General features: G+C 37.0%; 1 protein-coding gene across 1 annotated transcript in view; it reads left to right on the top strand.

Annotated features, from left to right (window-relative positions):
• Nucleotides 1–15,844, top strand: part of TRPC4 (transient receptor potential cation channel subfamily C member 4) — a gene marked incomplete at its 3' end in the record, with an annotated part of 152,230 nt that extends 136,386 nt beyond the window's left edge. The window contains exons 8-11 of the mRNA XM_081214764.1: nt 2,849–3,043; nt 13,383–13,424; nt 13,550–13,639; nt 15,122–15,844. Of these exons, the coding sequence (XP_081070890.1) occupies nt 2,849–3,043; nt 13,383–13,424; nt 13,550–13,639; nt 15,122–15,844 (1,050 nt within the window). The remainder of the gene's footprint in view (nt 1–2,848; nt 3,044–13,382; nt 13,425–13,549; nt 13,640–15,121) is intronic.
• Nucleotides 15,845–16,565: the final 721 nt, after the last annotated feature.

Below are 16,565 nucleotides of genomic sequence, written 5' to 3'. Positions count from 1 at the left end.
GTACTGTCCTAAGAACTAGAACTATGGCAATGAACAAGAATGGCGAAGTCCTTTATCCCCTTCAACTTGCATACTAGTGATCTGTGCCTATGGCCATTAGCAATAGTGACAAAGCAAACCCATACTGGAATGAAATATATTTCTTAAGTCTTTCATATGTATACTTTAGACAAGTAGCTTTTTATGAGAATAATTACAGGCTGCCCATTTACTCCATAAATAACTGCAGTAATATTGCATCTTTGAATCTATTGCTAATCCTCTGGGGTGTTATTATTGTTAATTTGAGAAGCAGCACTCCTAATTTTAATTATACTGTCTTTATGGAAGCAAGACACCTGTCACAGATGAAAAACTGCATAAAACATAAAAAGAAATGATTTTTATTTACTGATTCCAAGACTAGAGTATTCCCACTAAATATACTTAGGTCCTAGGAGTTGCAGGTGAATATCTGAATTTATGGAACTTCATTTAAGCATCTCACAAATCTTAAACTTTTTAGATAGTCCATAAATATATATGTATATTTGTTTCAGAAGTTCTGTGTTCCTCTAGTCAACACATTTGCTAAATGTGGATTCTATTTTCCAGACCACCCTTCCAAAAATATTAGAAAGCATCTAATTATCAAGCTATATACAGAGAAATTGTATATACAATTTGGATCCTATAAAACATTAAATGTACCAATTTCATCAAGAAGAGAACATTAGTCAGGAACCGTGTAATATTTTCTTTTTGCTCCTGTGTGGGGTGTGTCTTTCTAGGTGACTTGTAGAAATGAGAACGATCTTCAAATTTCTATTCTTGTTTAGCCCAAACGTTAAAGCTACTTGAGAGGAGAGCAGGCACTGAGAACCTGAGACAGGTGTACCCCAACATCCCGCGTGTGATGCCTCCTTGGAGCATGAACATGCCAAATATTTGATTTTCACCTGTGCCACAATAGCAGAATTTACCCTGAGGTCTTTCTCTTCTTGTCCTGCTACCCTTAATTCAGAGCTCTAGGATAAAGCATGAAAGAAGAAGAAAATGTAACAGTTGAAAGGCAAAAGGGATCGTGCAGACCATGTACAAAGCCTTCTTCTCACTCAATCTTTTGTTCATAGACCAAATATTTATTGTGCACCTAGTATATGCCAGACATATGCTTGATTTTAGGGATACCCAGAATAACGAAGTCCCTGCCCTCAAGAAAAAACTAATATAGGATGGACAAAAAAATTCAATAAATAATTCCAATATTGAGAAAAGGAATTGGATAATGTGATAAAAGCACAGAAAAGAGGACTGTAACATGGGCTGGGGAGAGGAGACAGCTGAGATAGATGAGATTCGGGGCTAGCTCCTAGGAGAGGAAATACCTAAGCTAAGCTTTAAACATTAACTAAGAGTTAGAAGATGGGTAGCAGAGGTGATTATAGTTATCACCAGCCTGGAACTTGTCATCTTCAATGTTTCTAACCGCTGTAGACGTTGTTATAGACCCTTTCAGAATCCCAAAGGAAGAGTCTGCTTTGTGACAGCAGTAAGAGGACACAGTGAGGTCAGGATAATCCTCAACTTGTGACTCCCTGAGAATGCGAAAGAGCAGAAGCTACTCACAGGCCGACACTTCACCTGTGGGACTGCCTTTTTACTACCTGAAGCCAATTTTATTCAGTCCCAGTCTCCGTGGCGGCAGCAAACAACATCTGCTTTCCTTCATTAATGCAGAATCTATAAGCTTGTTTAGGAAGAAAGATAGGGAAGGCAGTAGAAATGGGAGAGGAGAGACAAGGGGAAGCTGGAGCTTCTGTACGTCCATCTATCGATCGTTTGCTAAGCAAAAATGAAGACCATGCATTTTCTAGATACAGTGACTTCTGCTGAAAGCACGAGCTGTCCAGCGTCTAGACGAAAATCCATATTATTCAGAGTAGAATGTATAAACAACATATGCATTCATCAGCACACAGCAATTTAGGAAGATTAGAATGAAGTATACTCTGATTTCTCCTACTCTAAAACTCGAGGTTTTTAAAATAATATTAATGGGTTAAAATGAACTATTTTGAATTTGTATGTACGCCTAGTTTCTACCACCTCCTACTTCCCAGATTTTCTGCTTAAATAAGATTTGTGGCTAATTTAAGAAGAGACTGGCTGCCCCATATCTAATTGCCACAAATGTTCCTAAGTTTTTCCAGGAGATTAACAAAGCAGAATCATTAATAAATAATTAGAGGGGTGCCTCAGGCTTGTGGGCAACCCCTAGCCATACTCTCACCTGGTACCATTTGGCCAAGGTTACGTCAGGGTTCAATGCTGTGTCAGAGACCCTACTGTACATTTGTTAGAGGAACTTCTGAGTTTATGCCTGTTGCCTAAAGGTGGACAAGGTTTATTCAGATGGAAACAAATCAAGTAAGACTTTTACTGGAAACACCAGAAGTATGAGCCATGGGCACCTACCTAGGCAGGGTTTCAAGGCCTTGGGTAAGACCTAAAGCCCTGCTTGTGGCCAGAATCTAATGAAACTGAGCTAATGTAAGCCTACAGGGCAGTAAATGAAGATTCATCAAGTCATAACTAATCTCTGTAGTCTCTTTAACATGGATTTATTGTAAATGTCTGTTTCCTGCAAGTGGGAAGGATGAAAAGTGACAAGAGAGCTGTGACTCCTTTCCAGGCTAAGCCACTGTCTGAATTTAGATGACCATCTCTGGGAGTCAGTGTTGTTTTTACAGGCAATTTAATGAATGTTCCAAGAGCCACTCAAAGTCAGGTTACAGGCTCTCTGTGAGGTTTATCTCACCTTATTAATTAAGAAACCTGTCAGCACTTGTCATGTTTTCCTGTTCAGGACCATGCAGATATAGAATGGAAATTTGCTCGGACAAAGCTTTGGATGAGTTATTTTGAAGAAGGAGGTACCCTGCCTACTCCCTTCAATGTCATCCCAAGCCCCAAGTCTCTCTGGTACCTGATCAAATGGATATGGACACACCTGTGCAAGAAAAAGATGAGAAGAAAGCCAGAAAGTTTTGGAACAATAGGGGTAAGGACACAGCATGTTGGTATTACTGTTGTTTGGTTTTTTTTTCAAACGTGTGCTTGAGTATGTTTGTATTCCTTATTGAATACATTTGCATTTTATTCTTTTTGTTCTCACTGGGTGCATTCGGTGCACATTTATTGCACAGCTACTGTGTCTAAGAAACTGCCTGCTTAACTATGGTTAACTATGGTTTCACAAACCCATTTCCTCCACTGAGGGCGGTCACTGTTATTTTAATAGGAACCACACTGTACATAGGCCTCTCCAAACCCACCAGTCAAGGCTTGGAGAACTAGTACATTCTCTCTTAGAACCTTAATTTCTAGCTCTATTCACAATTATAACCTCAGGTTACCTGTGGCATGACTGACTCGCTGTCTGTTTCTGTCTCTGGATCGTAAGGGAAAGGATCTGTTTCAGATACTTCACATTCTTAGTGCCTAGCCTAGGCCCCCGCACAGAGCGGAGAATGCTTGATAAAAATTTCTCAATTCAGTGATTGAACAAATATTATAACTTGAAAATGCTGTGCCATATTCAAGTGCAGGGATTTCAGAATATGTTCAATTGTTCAACATTTTGCTTCTAACTCCCAATTATATTAAATGCCAAGAAGTTGTGTTTGTAAAAACTATTAGGACTGTTCAGAGCCATGCCCCTGTTATACTGGAAGATTATACTTCCCTGGGACATTTCTTTCATATTGGAAAGAAAGAGTTCAAGCAACTCCAACAGAAAAGGCGTGGATTTAAGGCTTTGTTCTGGCCAAACCACTGACATGTCATTCTTCATTTCTTTCTCACTCAACTTCCTAATTTTCAAAGTTCTCATGTTTTAGAAATTAATACCCTATCATTCATTAGTCACTTGGACCTTCTCAGAGAAATTGCTTTGGAAGTATTCTAATATGTCTTTATATTAGAATCAAGTAATATCAGTTATTTAATTAAAAATTAATTCATTTTTAATTTTATTTAAAGTTTATGACTGCTAGTTATGCCCTTAGTGATTCTTCTTTTTCGTTAATTTCATTGCCCACCAGGCATTGTTATCGGCATCAGATGGGGCTTTCTCTCCTGAAAGTGGCATTGATTGTCCTGTCATCTCTGTAACAATTCTAATTCTAAAAAGAAATTGACTGGCAAGGGCGTATAGCAAACAGAGTGTGGTTAGGAGAGGCAGTTATATTCTCTCCTAGAAACCGTCACTCCGTGAACTTGGAAATTGGGTGTCTATCTGATCTTAGAAATGGAAGTCAGATTATGGTGAAGCCTTACCTTGCAATCCTCATACTAATTTATAGAGTTTATCACTGACCTTACAGCAAAATTATTGTACTCCAAGTGTCTTATTTTCCTCTTAAAAATAAGTTCAATTTATTAAAAAATATGTTCATAAAATAAATATAATGATTTGGGTTTAAATAAGCAATTACTGTACATTTTCCACATGCCAGGAGCTGAGCTAGGAATTAGAGGTGGGAGAAGATATACGAAGGCATGGTTTCCATCCTTGAGGGCATTGTTTTTAACGTGGGGGACACAGATATGAGAACATCTTACTAAAATACATGTTAGATGACATATTTAACATTACCGTATAGTTATAGGCAAGAGGCCATGAGAACAGTGTGAGAATTCATGTTTTCCTTGAGATAAACAGGCAAAGATTTCAGAGATGCCGAACTCTGGCTTACTCCCTTCCATATCACAATATACTTGTCCTTTTTCTCATCTTATTGTTAAATTCATAAGAAATTTATTTTATCAATCCTTGAAGAGATATTAATTATTAGTACTATTTTATTATGCTTTCTCTCATAGGAGTATTTCAACTGAAAAAGAGTTTCTGGGCCCCCAAATAAAAGCCACACTCAAAAGAAATTTGTCTTTAATATTTTAATTTTAGGCAATAGCAGAAGGAATCTTGGGTTTTAAGGTGCCATGGAACTTGTAAAAAAAATATAGGGCCCTGTTCTAATATTTTAAGAGCGCCATCTGTGCTGCCACCAAAATAATGGAGGACCACTCTAAGAATTTGACTTCCAACTCTCTCTCCCGTCCCCCAGAATCCTCCCACTGTTGACATATTTTTAGGAGTATATTACCATCATTTCTTAGATGCAAAGAGGAGCTTAACATTGACTTGGGCTTTCCTATGAAAACAGTGATTCAAAGGGTAAATGGTATAAGTTAAAGAGCTTTCTTTTCTATACATTGCTGGTCAGAAAAACAAGTTTCTTTTTAATGTCTCTGTCTCTAAATTTGAATATTTTGATCCAAGCTGGTGCACAGAAAGATAATTCACAATTAATTGTGACCTCAAATCACTCCTTCTTCCCTAGCCATATAAATTTTACTAACCTTTGGTAATGGATATTTTTATGCTTTGGGAATTTATGACAAACTAAATCAATACTGCGAGTCACCTCTCTCTTCTCCATTCTCTTCCTACTCTCAATCCTGCCTCTTCTCTGCCAAGTGGAGGCTTGGGTAAAGCACCAACCTAATCAAACTCAGTGCTATACATTTACCTTTTACCTAGACTGCATTTCCAGAATGAGAAGGACATATTGTGGTATGCATACTCTTAGTTGAGTTTTATACATTTAGGTTTTAGATGGAAATAAATAATATGTATTATTTGCAAAGAAAAATGTAAGATAAATAAAAAGTAAATTAAGAAGAAGTTTGTAATATTAATGGAGGAGTTAAATGAGAAAATAATTCCAAAGGTGAGTGCTGTGAATTCATTTCAATTTGGTTAATCCACCTGATAGTTCATCGTGTAGACAGATGAAGACAAGGAGATAAGACACACATCCATTAACTGAAAGGTGACTTTGAAGTACCACTGGCAGTCACTTTGTAAAACGAAGGCATGGCTTAGAAGACCCCATGACATTTCAAAGGGACCTTAGAAATCATTTAGCTCAACTATTTCCTTTAAAAAAAGAGCTTGTTTACCTTGTGCAGTGTTTTAGGTGACAGAGCTGGGGAAAAACTCGGGTCTTTTGTTTCCCATCCCATGTGCATTTCATTGCCCTCTCTTGTTTCCCTGAAAACTCTGATGACCTTGCAACAATACCCTCCATGTTGTGTGTCCACCTTTTGATTTTTCTCAACAGCTTTTGCAGATCCCACCCCTGTTTTCCGCTGCCTCTTACATTCCTGTATCCCAAAGCCCTTGTTTAACAGGCTGGCCTACCTTCTGCTCTCATTCCAACTTGCTTCACATTTGTGAAGAAGAAAATTCAAGCTGACCTGGAGGTAGAGTTCATACATTCTTGGAGGCATTTTCTCTAAACCTTCCCACTTGTGCTTCACATACTCTTGTCACCAGCAGCTGCCTGAATGTTACCCTGTTGATCCCTCCCTGCAAGCCTGAAGCCAGTGCTCTCACGGTTACTGATGGGCCACAGTCTGGGAGCCCAACATTGGTGATCTTATCTTGCGATTTATGGGTAATAACTGATACAACTAGCTCTGAAAACTCATTAACTTTTTTTTTTTTAAACTTTGGACTTCCTTTTATGGGTGACTGGGAATTCCAGGTAAATTAAGTTTTCCTTTGGAATGCTTTATGGGAGAAAGCAGAAATGCTTTATTGAACAACACTTTTATTGTGGGAGCAAGCCCATGATGGAGAGATGTCTTGTTTCTGTGAAATCATGAAAATCCCACCAAAGAGGCAGCATATGGAAAGTACAGTCATAAAATAAGCAACATTTTAGAGCCTCTGGTTTTTATATTACTTGTAGAATTTAAGCACATTTTATCAGCAAATACCCTTCTCAGTATTAAAACAGTGGTTCTCAAACTTTAGTGTGTCTTAGAATCATCAGGAATTTCCATTTTAACAAGCACTTCCAGCCTGTAACTTTAATTAGAAATTCCTATTAAAAAAAAGCATTGGTATCTAGCTCAGCTTTTTCAACTGAAAGCCAATGTTTGTACTTGTTGTCCAAGAGGTCTAGATAATTTAAAGTAAAAAGATGTTAATGCAATAAGACCCTGCCAGTGTTTAATTAATATGAATCAGTTTTAATGCCATAGACCAGGTTTCCAAATAGAATGCTAAAGTTAGTGGGCAATATACTGAACCAAAAAACTACCAGGTCTTTTAACAAAAAAATGGTTTTAACCTCTAGTTTTATGTTTTCCACTTTCTCGTTTTCTCTGGAGCACATAGTGAAGGGAACACGAAACACCATCTCTGTTAGGGCCCCTTAGCATCACTCAACTCTGGGGTCACAGATGGGATACTCATGCCTGACCAGTTGCCACAGAAATACATTCAGTTAAGTCACTGCAAGAGAATTAGGAGCAGTGAATGGATTAATATCACCTATCATTACTAAAGAAAAAATGTTAATAGTACTTGCCTTTCAGACTTCATGTTTTATAATTATCAAAATGTGTCATCCCTTAATCTTCATGAGTTTTCATAGGCCTACCAACAAATCTTATATATATGACTGTGTTCATCCATGGGTACCTCTCAATCCCTAATTTATTGCTGTAAGATTTGCTGATGGGACCTTTCAATTAAATTTTCTTTCCTAAGTGGGAATCTAGAGGAACAAATTTCTTCTTGCTATTTCAAGAGTGAGATCCTGAATACTTGCTTTGACAAGGCAACCTTCAGCTTTTTATATCATTTATTTTTATATGCTTAGACAGTATGTTTATAGAGAACAATATGTATAGATTCATCTATAAATGAGCCAAACTACAATCTTTACAGAGGGATCACATCCTGAAATGGCCCCTTGCCTTTTTACTTGTTTTTTTTTAAAAGAAGAGCACAGCAAGCTGCCCCCTTTCAGGGATTCACTGAGCAAAGCAGAGAATAAAAGGCATAATTCATGGGCTTAAAATCAGTGATAGACCAAAACCAGAGTGGAAATCAGAGAAAACGGCACTGACAATTTGACTGCAGGGAACCAGCTACGTGGAGTGAGCCTGACATTCCACATATTGGACCCGGGGAAAACGAGAGATAAAGAGTGACAAAATGTCACCATGGATTCCCCAGAGCCCTTTCTTTCATAGCTGCAAAACCCTTCCTGCTCTAAAGCAACCTGACACTTATATTGAAATGAGAGGTTACCTCTGGGCAGCAAGGCTTCTCACTAGTTGGTCGTTTCCTTTATCATTAGTTCTGTGATCCAAATACTGCCATTGTCTTGTCCTAACAAATCAGGAGGAACCTGCAAAGAGAGAGATCTGCTAATGTGGTGGGCAGGTGTGCCCTGGGCACCTGCGTTCAAAGTCACCCTGCCAAAGAACCGTGCCAGACTTCCGATATAATTCGTGGAGAAAACTGCCATCTTAAAGTGCACGTCTTCCTCCAAAATATTTTTCCTAGACATCAACTTAGGGAAGGAAGGTCCCTGATCAGTCATGTGGCCCATTTTTCTTAAACATAACAGAAAATCAACCCAAGTTATTTTAGAAAAAGCTGCCAAATGCAACTCCACGAATTTCTCAGTAACACTGTAAACATGAACTCGTTCACAGAAAATTCTTTATTCCTAACCCAGGTCTATCATGCTATAATTCTACTTCGTTCATTACTTTTTAGTAAAAACAGAGAACCCCTAGTCATTGCAGATCACTTATCAATCAAAGTTTAACATGTGAATGGCTTGAAAAAATTAAATACCTCTTACCCACTTAGGTATTTTTTAATGAACTGTCCTTCATTATATTACTTTTATAAACACACATTGGTCCATTCTGTTCTTAGTCACTTCCAGTGAGAGTTATAAGATGTCATGCTTTCCCTTATGAGAGTAAATCCTTTTGAAGTGCAGCTGATCTTTACCCAACAAAGAGGTTGCAAACATACGAGGTATTGTTAGTGGCAGCTCTATTATAAATATTTAACGATGTCACCAGTTGCCAAAAATGATCATTATGTTTATGGCAAAGAGTGCATATATTATGGATTGAATTGTGTCTCCCCCATAAAGATACTTTGAACTCAAAATCCACAGCACCTCAGAATATGACCTTATTTGGAAACAGGGTCTTTGCAGATGTGATTTGTTAAGATGAGCTCCTATTGGAGGAGAGACCTCATAAGAACATGAACATTTGAAGACCTGGAAACACAGGAAGCACGTCATGTGGTGATGGAGTAGATATTGGAATTGTGCAGGCATAAGCCAAGGAGCACCAGAGATTAACAGATACCACTAGAAGCTAGGAAGAGGAAAGGCAGGATTCTACTGTGAGTCTCGGAGGGAACATGGAACTGCCAACATCTTGATTCAAGACTTCTGCCTCCAGAAGTGTGAGATACTAAATTTCTGTTGTGTTAAGCCACCCACTTTGTGGTGCTTTGCATGGTAGCCCTAGGAAACTAGTACAACATATGCCATGCATTTTGTGGTTAATTTTTATTCAAATAAATGAGGATCCAGTCTGGAAAGGATACTGACCCACAAACTAAGATGTGATGGGAGAAAGAGGCAAAGTCATAGGATGCAGAGCAGATGTTCTTATATGTCTCTTAGTGTCTACTTGATCAAAAAGGCAAGGAGTAAAGAGTAAATTCTAGCCTGGGATTCTAGGACTGGCACTGCCTTTAGAACACTGTAGTATTTTCGTTATTCACTCAACTGTGTGGACCTTGGTTTCCTTGCTTATAAATGAGGCAATGAGACTGGACCAGCTCTTCAGTTCTAATAAGTAACATGTCTGTTCTTAACGCCTACATGTCAGTTGTCATGTATTGAAATTTGAAGCCCGATCTTGTGCTCCTTGACCTTTGGTAGATTATGAGAATTTAGATAATTAAATTAATTTTAGTATTAGCCTAAGAAAGCTAATTTAAAATGAAAGGGATAGTTTATGCATTCCTAATAGATATATTCACAATTTATCGAAGATTTTATTGTTCATGATAGTTTCCCTTTAGCAATGCCAAGAAATGTGGATTTGTGATTGTATCCATTCTTGTACCTATGCATATAATCCTCAAATATTTTTCTTTAGTCCTAAACTTCCCCCAAAATATAAAATAGACAGTGGCATCTCCACCTTAATGTCCTTTGTCAGCATATCCCAAATTGAATTCTTTATTATTTTTCTAATAGTACCAACATCTCAGCAGCCAGGCTAGAAATCTTAGTCATCATGCTCCCACCCCAGCACCAGGCCTCCAGCTCTGTTTCCCCTCAACATTCCCTGTCCCCCTGGGACTCTTACTGTCCCCTCCTTTCCATTCAGAACCCATAGAATGTACAACACAAAGAGTGAACATAATGTAACTATGGACTTTGGGTGATAGTGATGTGTCATTGTAGGTTCATCAGTTGTAACAAATGCACCACTCTGGTTGGGGATGTCGATAGTGGGGGAAGCTAAGAGTGTGTGGTGACAGGAGTTTAAGGGAAATTTCTGTACCATCCCCTATAATTCGCTGTGAATCTGCATTGCTCTAAAAAATAATAAAGTCTTAATAAAACAAAAATAACTGCCTACAGAATCTGTGTTATATCTATCCATATTTACCAGGACCATCCCTTCACCCTATCACTTAAATATGAATTTCTTATTTACAAATCTCTATTGCCTAGGCTAAAGTGTCCAACTCTCCAGCTAAAGAAAATGCTCTTCTCAAGCATGAAATGCCATGCAAATCATGCAAAGATAATTACCCCTAAGTACATTCTTTTACTTTTCCAGAGGCAATCCCAATATGTGTTAAACTATCCACAGGTTTTGTGATTCAAGAATATTTTTTTAAATATATTTTTAGGTATGTTAAATTATAATATTAATCACAAAGGGAAAATAATGGAGAAAGGACAGGAACTAACATTCGTTAGTAATAGAAGCCTTAAATTTCTTATCTCATTTAATCTTCAAAATCATTCAGTGAGTTTATCTTTACCTTGCAAAATAAAAACTGTGGAAGGGAGAAGGTCTCAGAGATAAATTCCTCATTCAGGCTTAGTCATCTTCAGTCCCAGGTGTTCTTAACATCACACCACATTACCTCCCTGAAAGTAAAAAAATAGACACAGGTAGCCCTGATATTAATGGTCAATAAGCATTGGTGAATTCACTGCATTCATTTTTGCTTTCAGTACTCAGAAGATGGTTAACTGCATCCATTCTTATTTTCTTCCTAGGATAGCGAAGTTCGGTTGGCTGATATAATCTCACAATACTAAAAACTGTTTTGTAGTATGACCATCTAGTTGTGGAAACAAATTGGTTGTCAAAAACAATTAACTATATTAACTTAGCCTTAAACCTGGGCTATGGATATTGAATAAATTTTTACTGTTATCATAGTAAACTTTTTCTATGTTCTTTCCTTCTGCCAGACAATTTTGCTTAAAAATTTTTTTTTCTTAGAAAAATAAACCTGGAATTAGTTTTTAAAGTATGACCTTTGATCTTTTTATATTTGCATTACAATTTTAAAATTCATGTATGAGTAAGGTTCTACTGAAGGGAAGACAGTTTGTGCTCATTTTAATACTAAAATGCATCATGATAATTTTCACTTATTACTCATAATTTTCTGATTTTGTCATCCCCAGTTTTAGTTTTGCATTAAGGAAATTTAAAGTTAACTCATGATTTCAAACTGCTCTCTACTGACTAGTTTTTATTGGCTTTTTACAGACTAAACTAGCAAAATGCTATAGAACCCCAAGATAATAAAAATTGAGTCGACTAAATTCTATATTAAATTCAGAGTTTCTATTTACTTAAACCATGGAATACGATCTCCTGTACAATACTTACACTGAGAGTGCTAAAGAAGTTAGCGTACAGATTACTTTTGTATTTGTGTTCACTTAAAAAAAAGTGAAGGAGACCTGGAAGGCTTGTTTCCTTCCAGAAGTGCTTTTGCTTCGGGTTTCAGCTGATCTGATCTCAACAGGAGTTACATACCTCCATCTTGTGGCCCAGTCATAAAATCCCCATGCTCTATTTCTTTCAAGATGTTCTAGTTTTGTATGAAGTTTCAAATTTCCCAGTCTTTTGATTAATACCATAATCATTTGAAAATTTGTTTCTTAAGATTCATGTAATATTGAATGGTATTCCAATCATTAGTGGCCTTTAGAAAGTTAAGCACGGTCTCATCTGTTTCTAAAAGTCACTAATAGTCATGAAACACAAATCCATTCTCACGGCCAGTGAAAAGGCCAATTTCCCCTATTGCCCTAAAGAGAAAACAAGAGATTCTTTTGAATTGTTTGATTTTTTGTCTAATATCATTTCACAGTGATGTATGCACGGCCCTTTTCAAAATTCCATTTTAACAGCCTATGATTATTTAGTAAGGAACAAGATCAAAAGACTTAATTAAACCCACGATATGTTATCTCTTTTGCTTTCTCACAATTTACCAAATTCATTCCCTTGTAACAGAAGTATTTTTATTTTACATTACTTTGGCTAGTTTTCTTCCTTAAGAATCAATACTGATATTTATTCGACATGCATAAAATTGGGATTATGATAGCTTTTTTTCTAGTATCTTTAGAATACTAGTGAAGTCTGCAAATATATAATTTGTCATTTATTATTTAACTCAGTTTATAATGGACATTTTTTAGTCCTTAAACATCTTTCTCCATTTTACACTCCATAATCATTGCTCTGTGCTAACACCAGCTCTGCTCTCAAACCGTTCTGATTTCTTCAAAATGATAGCTCAGAGTCACATTTATTTTTTTTTAAATCTAATGAACCCTATCTTTGATCAGAACCTTTTATTTTGTTAAATTCAACCATCTAATTAAAACAGCAATCTCCTCTTAATGTACATCTGTTTGAAATTAAGTGTTGGGGAGTTCACTGTCTAACAGTGTTTCTGATTACATGTTTTATATCATGGTTAAATTCTTAAAGTTGCTATGTTGATATTGATGAAGATCTTCATATTGTTATAATGCTAGATTTTTACCCATCAAATCTTTATTTTTATTTGACATTTATTGTGTATTTGATATGTCCCACCTGTGTCTCTTAGGATCATTTAAAATGATTTGGGATACATACTAAGTATGATTACTTAATTCTTCATCACTTATATTAAAAGAACAATCTTGCCATCATCATTAACTTATTCTATATATTAAATGCCATAGGAATTATAACCTTGCCCTTTGTTGTTTTGGTTCATTCATTCTTTTGATTCATATGAAGCACTTTCTCTAGCTATTTATTGTCTGTTGTCCAGTAAAATTCCCACTTTGTAGAAATGAGGGAAATAATATTCTTGATTAAAAGAACCAGGCATTATTTTACAGAATGGTACAATATCAGTATAACCAAAAAGTAAATGTCCCTTCCCTTTTCAGAGGCGAGCTGCTGATAATTTAAGAAGACATCACCAATATCAAGTAAGTTATTCTTATATCTTGACACTTACATTAAAATAAAGCACAATCTCCTCTTTGGAACTGACTCAAGAGAGAAATCACATTTATGCACTGAATATCAATTCTCTTGTGTTCAAATGCCTCAGGAAGTTATGAGGAACCTGGTAAAGCGATACGTGGCTGCAATGATTAGAGACGCCAAAACTGAAGAAGGTCTGACTGAGGAGAACTTTAAGGTAACCACTTTCATCTTTGTCGCCAAAAGGCAGATTCTGTAGAGCGTGGAACCAGGTGCAGCACATTTAACACCAGAGCTGGAAACTGGGCCACGTGTTCCGAGCAAGCCTGTCTGTCTTCTGATTTTTAAATTCAAGCCCTATTGATTTATATATATATATATAAAAAGTGGTAAAATTTCTTTTTAAAGTACATTGCTTTCAAACAGACTTAACCTGAATGATCGAGGGGACTTATTTGGAGGCAGAGAAAATCCTAGTGCTGTGTGGCATTCTGATTGCTGATCCCAGCCACACTCTACTGAGTGAGCTTTACTTTTGGAAATGTCGGTCTGATTTCTAAACCTGAAACACTTAGTAACCAACGTTCTGAAAACAACGACAACAAAAACCTTCTTTGTGTTGGGCACGGCTTTGGTAAAAGAAAATTTAAGGTTTGAGCTTAACTGTAGCTTATAAATGTAGTTTTTCTCCCTGAGTTTCTTTTTTTTTTTTTTTCAATTCTATCACAGAAGAAAGGTAGAATACATGAAGTATATATTTGCTCATATCATGTGTATAAAATGCCTTTGTTAGCCTGCATGAGTTGCTAGAGATTTTGGAAGACTGACTAAAGTCAATAAGATCTCATAGGCAAAAACAAACAAATAAAAAACCCTACAGGAGAACTTTGACAAAGAAAAACAGCAGGCTTAACAGAGAATAAATATAAGCAGCCAGTTAGGTAAGAAGAGAGATAAATTGCAAAGCTTAAAGCACAGATTGAAAGTTGGCTAGGATCCAAAACGTTCTTTGCTGCCACACCTCTGAATTTTGGAGTTAAATGATTCCTGATGCTTTGGGAGATGGACTGGTGGCAGGAGGCCACCACAAGGCCACCAGCAGGTTAGGACTGAGAATTCAGCTGCCCCAAAAGATAAAGGGATGAATCTAGTAAGTGCTGTGTGTTCTGAATCAATTCCCAGGATTTAGTGGCTGATTTTTTATCCCCAGAGGTTGGGATAAAATCAACTCCAAGGTAATAAACAATTGAAACTAACTGCCAACTCTTGGAAGGGTAGACTCCACTTTAATTGTTTTAGATATCCCCTTGGACAGCAAAATGTCCCTGAGAGAATGTAAGATGACTTGAAAGCAGATGAATATTTTGGAGAGAAAGAATTTGAAACTGTAGTTCTAAAGAAACCCAACATACTCCACTAGAGTGGTGGGAAAGAAAACTCTTCCTGTTTCTTTTTACATCAACCATAGGAAGTCTCCTATTACTACAGAACTCTGATAGGGAAATTAGGAGATAACAAATAGATACAAGTGCCCCTGAGAGAACTGACAATTCTAAACAGAACCACAGCAGAGTGGACACCTAGCTCTCAAAAATGAATGAAGACATGTCAGATCCATATATGAAACGAGCAGATGATGATTCTTAACGTTTATTTGTTTAGGTCACAGACTAATTTCGTCGTTTTCCATTTCACTTAGGAACTGAAGCAAGACATTTCTAGCTTCCGCTTTGAAGTCCTGGGGTTACTAAGAGGAAGCAAACTCTCTACGGTCCAATCTGCTCAGGGCACGAAGGATTCTTCTAACTCCGCAGACTCGGATGAAAAGAGTGATAACGAAGCTAGTAGCAAGGACAAGAAAAAGAACTTTAGCCTCTTCGACTTAACCACCCTGATTCACCCACGATCAGCAGCAATCGCCTCCGAAAGACACACCATCAGCAACGGCTCCGCCCTGGTGGTGCAGGAGCCACCGAGGGAGAAGCAGAGAAAAGTGAATTTTGTGACCGATATCAAAAACTTTGGGTTATTTCATAGACGATCAAAACAACACGCTGCCGAGCAAAATGCAAACCAAATCTTCTCCGTTTCCGGAGAGGTGGCTCGTCAACAAGCTGAAGCACCACTAGAGACAAACATCCAACTGGAATCTCGAGGGTTAGCTTCCCGGGGTGACTTGAACATCCCAGGTCTCAGCGAACAGTGTATATTAGTAGATCATCGAGAAAGAAATACGGATTCCCTGGGTTTACAGGTTGGCAAGAGAGTGTGTTCATTCAAGTCAGAGAAGGTGGTGGTGGAGGACACAGTTCCAATCATACCAAAGGAGAAACACGCAAAGGAAGAGGACTGCAGTGTAGACTACGATGCAAACCTCACAGACATGGTCACCCACGAAGATTACGTGACCACAAGATTGTGATACTTGACAGAGGAAGCATTTCTCATCCATAACACACATTTCCCATAGTGCACTGGGTGGGGGATGTTTAAAGGTGAATGAGCCAATGCTAACGTACACTTTATAGCATTTATCAACTGGGGCGTATTGACATGTCATGTTTAAATGAGGCAAAGGCTATCAAACACCCTTGTTTTGTAGCCCGCTTTTGCTTTCACAATTTGTTTTACAATTTGTCGTTGTTGCTGTTAATAAATAAATGCACCTTGTATTCTTGTACTGTTGCAATAACTTACAGGAAATTTTTAGCTCTCTTTTTCAATTAAAACAAATGTGACTCAATATATGTGCTAGTTGACTCCTAGATATTTTTATATGCAAAAATCAATGTAGCTGAAATATTAGAGCTTTTCACAATTTTTTAGGGTCTCTAGAGATGGTTACTCAGCAAGGACTTTTCATTCAGCCCTACAGTTTGGCTTTAAAACACAAATATTATCCAATTTTTTTTAAGAACATGTAAAACATTATCATACGCAGTTTAAGCAACAAGGCTCCTTCTCATAGAGGCAAGCTCAAACTTTTAAAATGAATTTTTAAAGTTAAAATTTTTTTAAATTTAAATTTAAATTCTATTACTTGTGATTTAAATTCTATAACTTAAATTCTTTAACTTGAATATATTTAAATTCTATAACTTTAAGTTCTATAACTTGTATCTATTTAAGCCACCATGGAAATA

This window comes from Mesoplodon bidens (genome assembly GCF_964165515.1).
Source record: "Mesoplodon bidens genome assembly, chromosome: 17".
NCBI classification, from domain to species: Eukaryota; Metazoa; Chordata; class Mammalia; order Artiodactyla; family Ziphiidae; genus Mesoplodon; species Mesoplodon bidens.
Note: the sequence above shows the minus strand (reverse complement) of the source record. Positions and strands in the feature narration are given on the sequence as shown.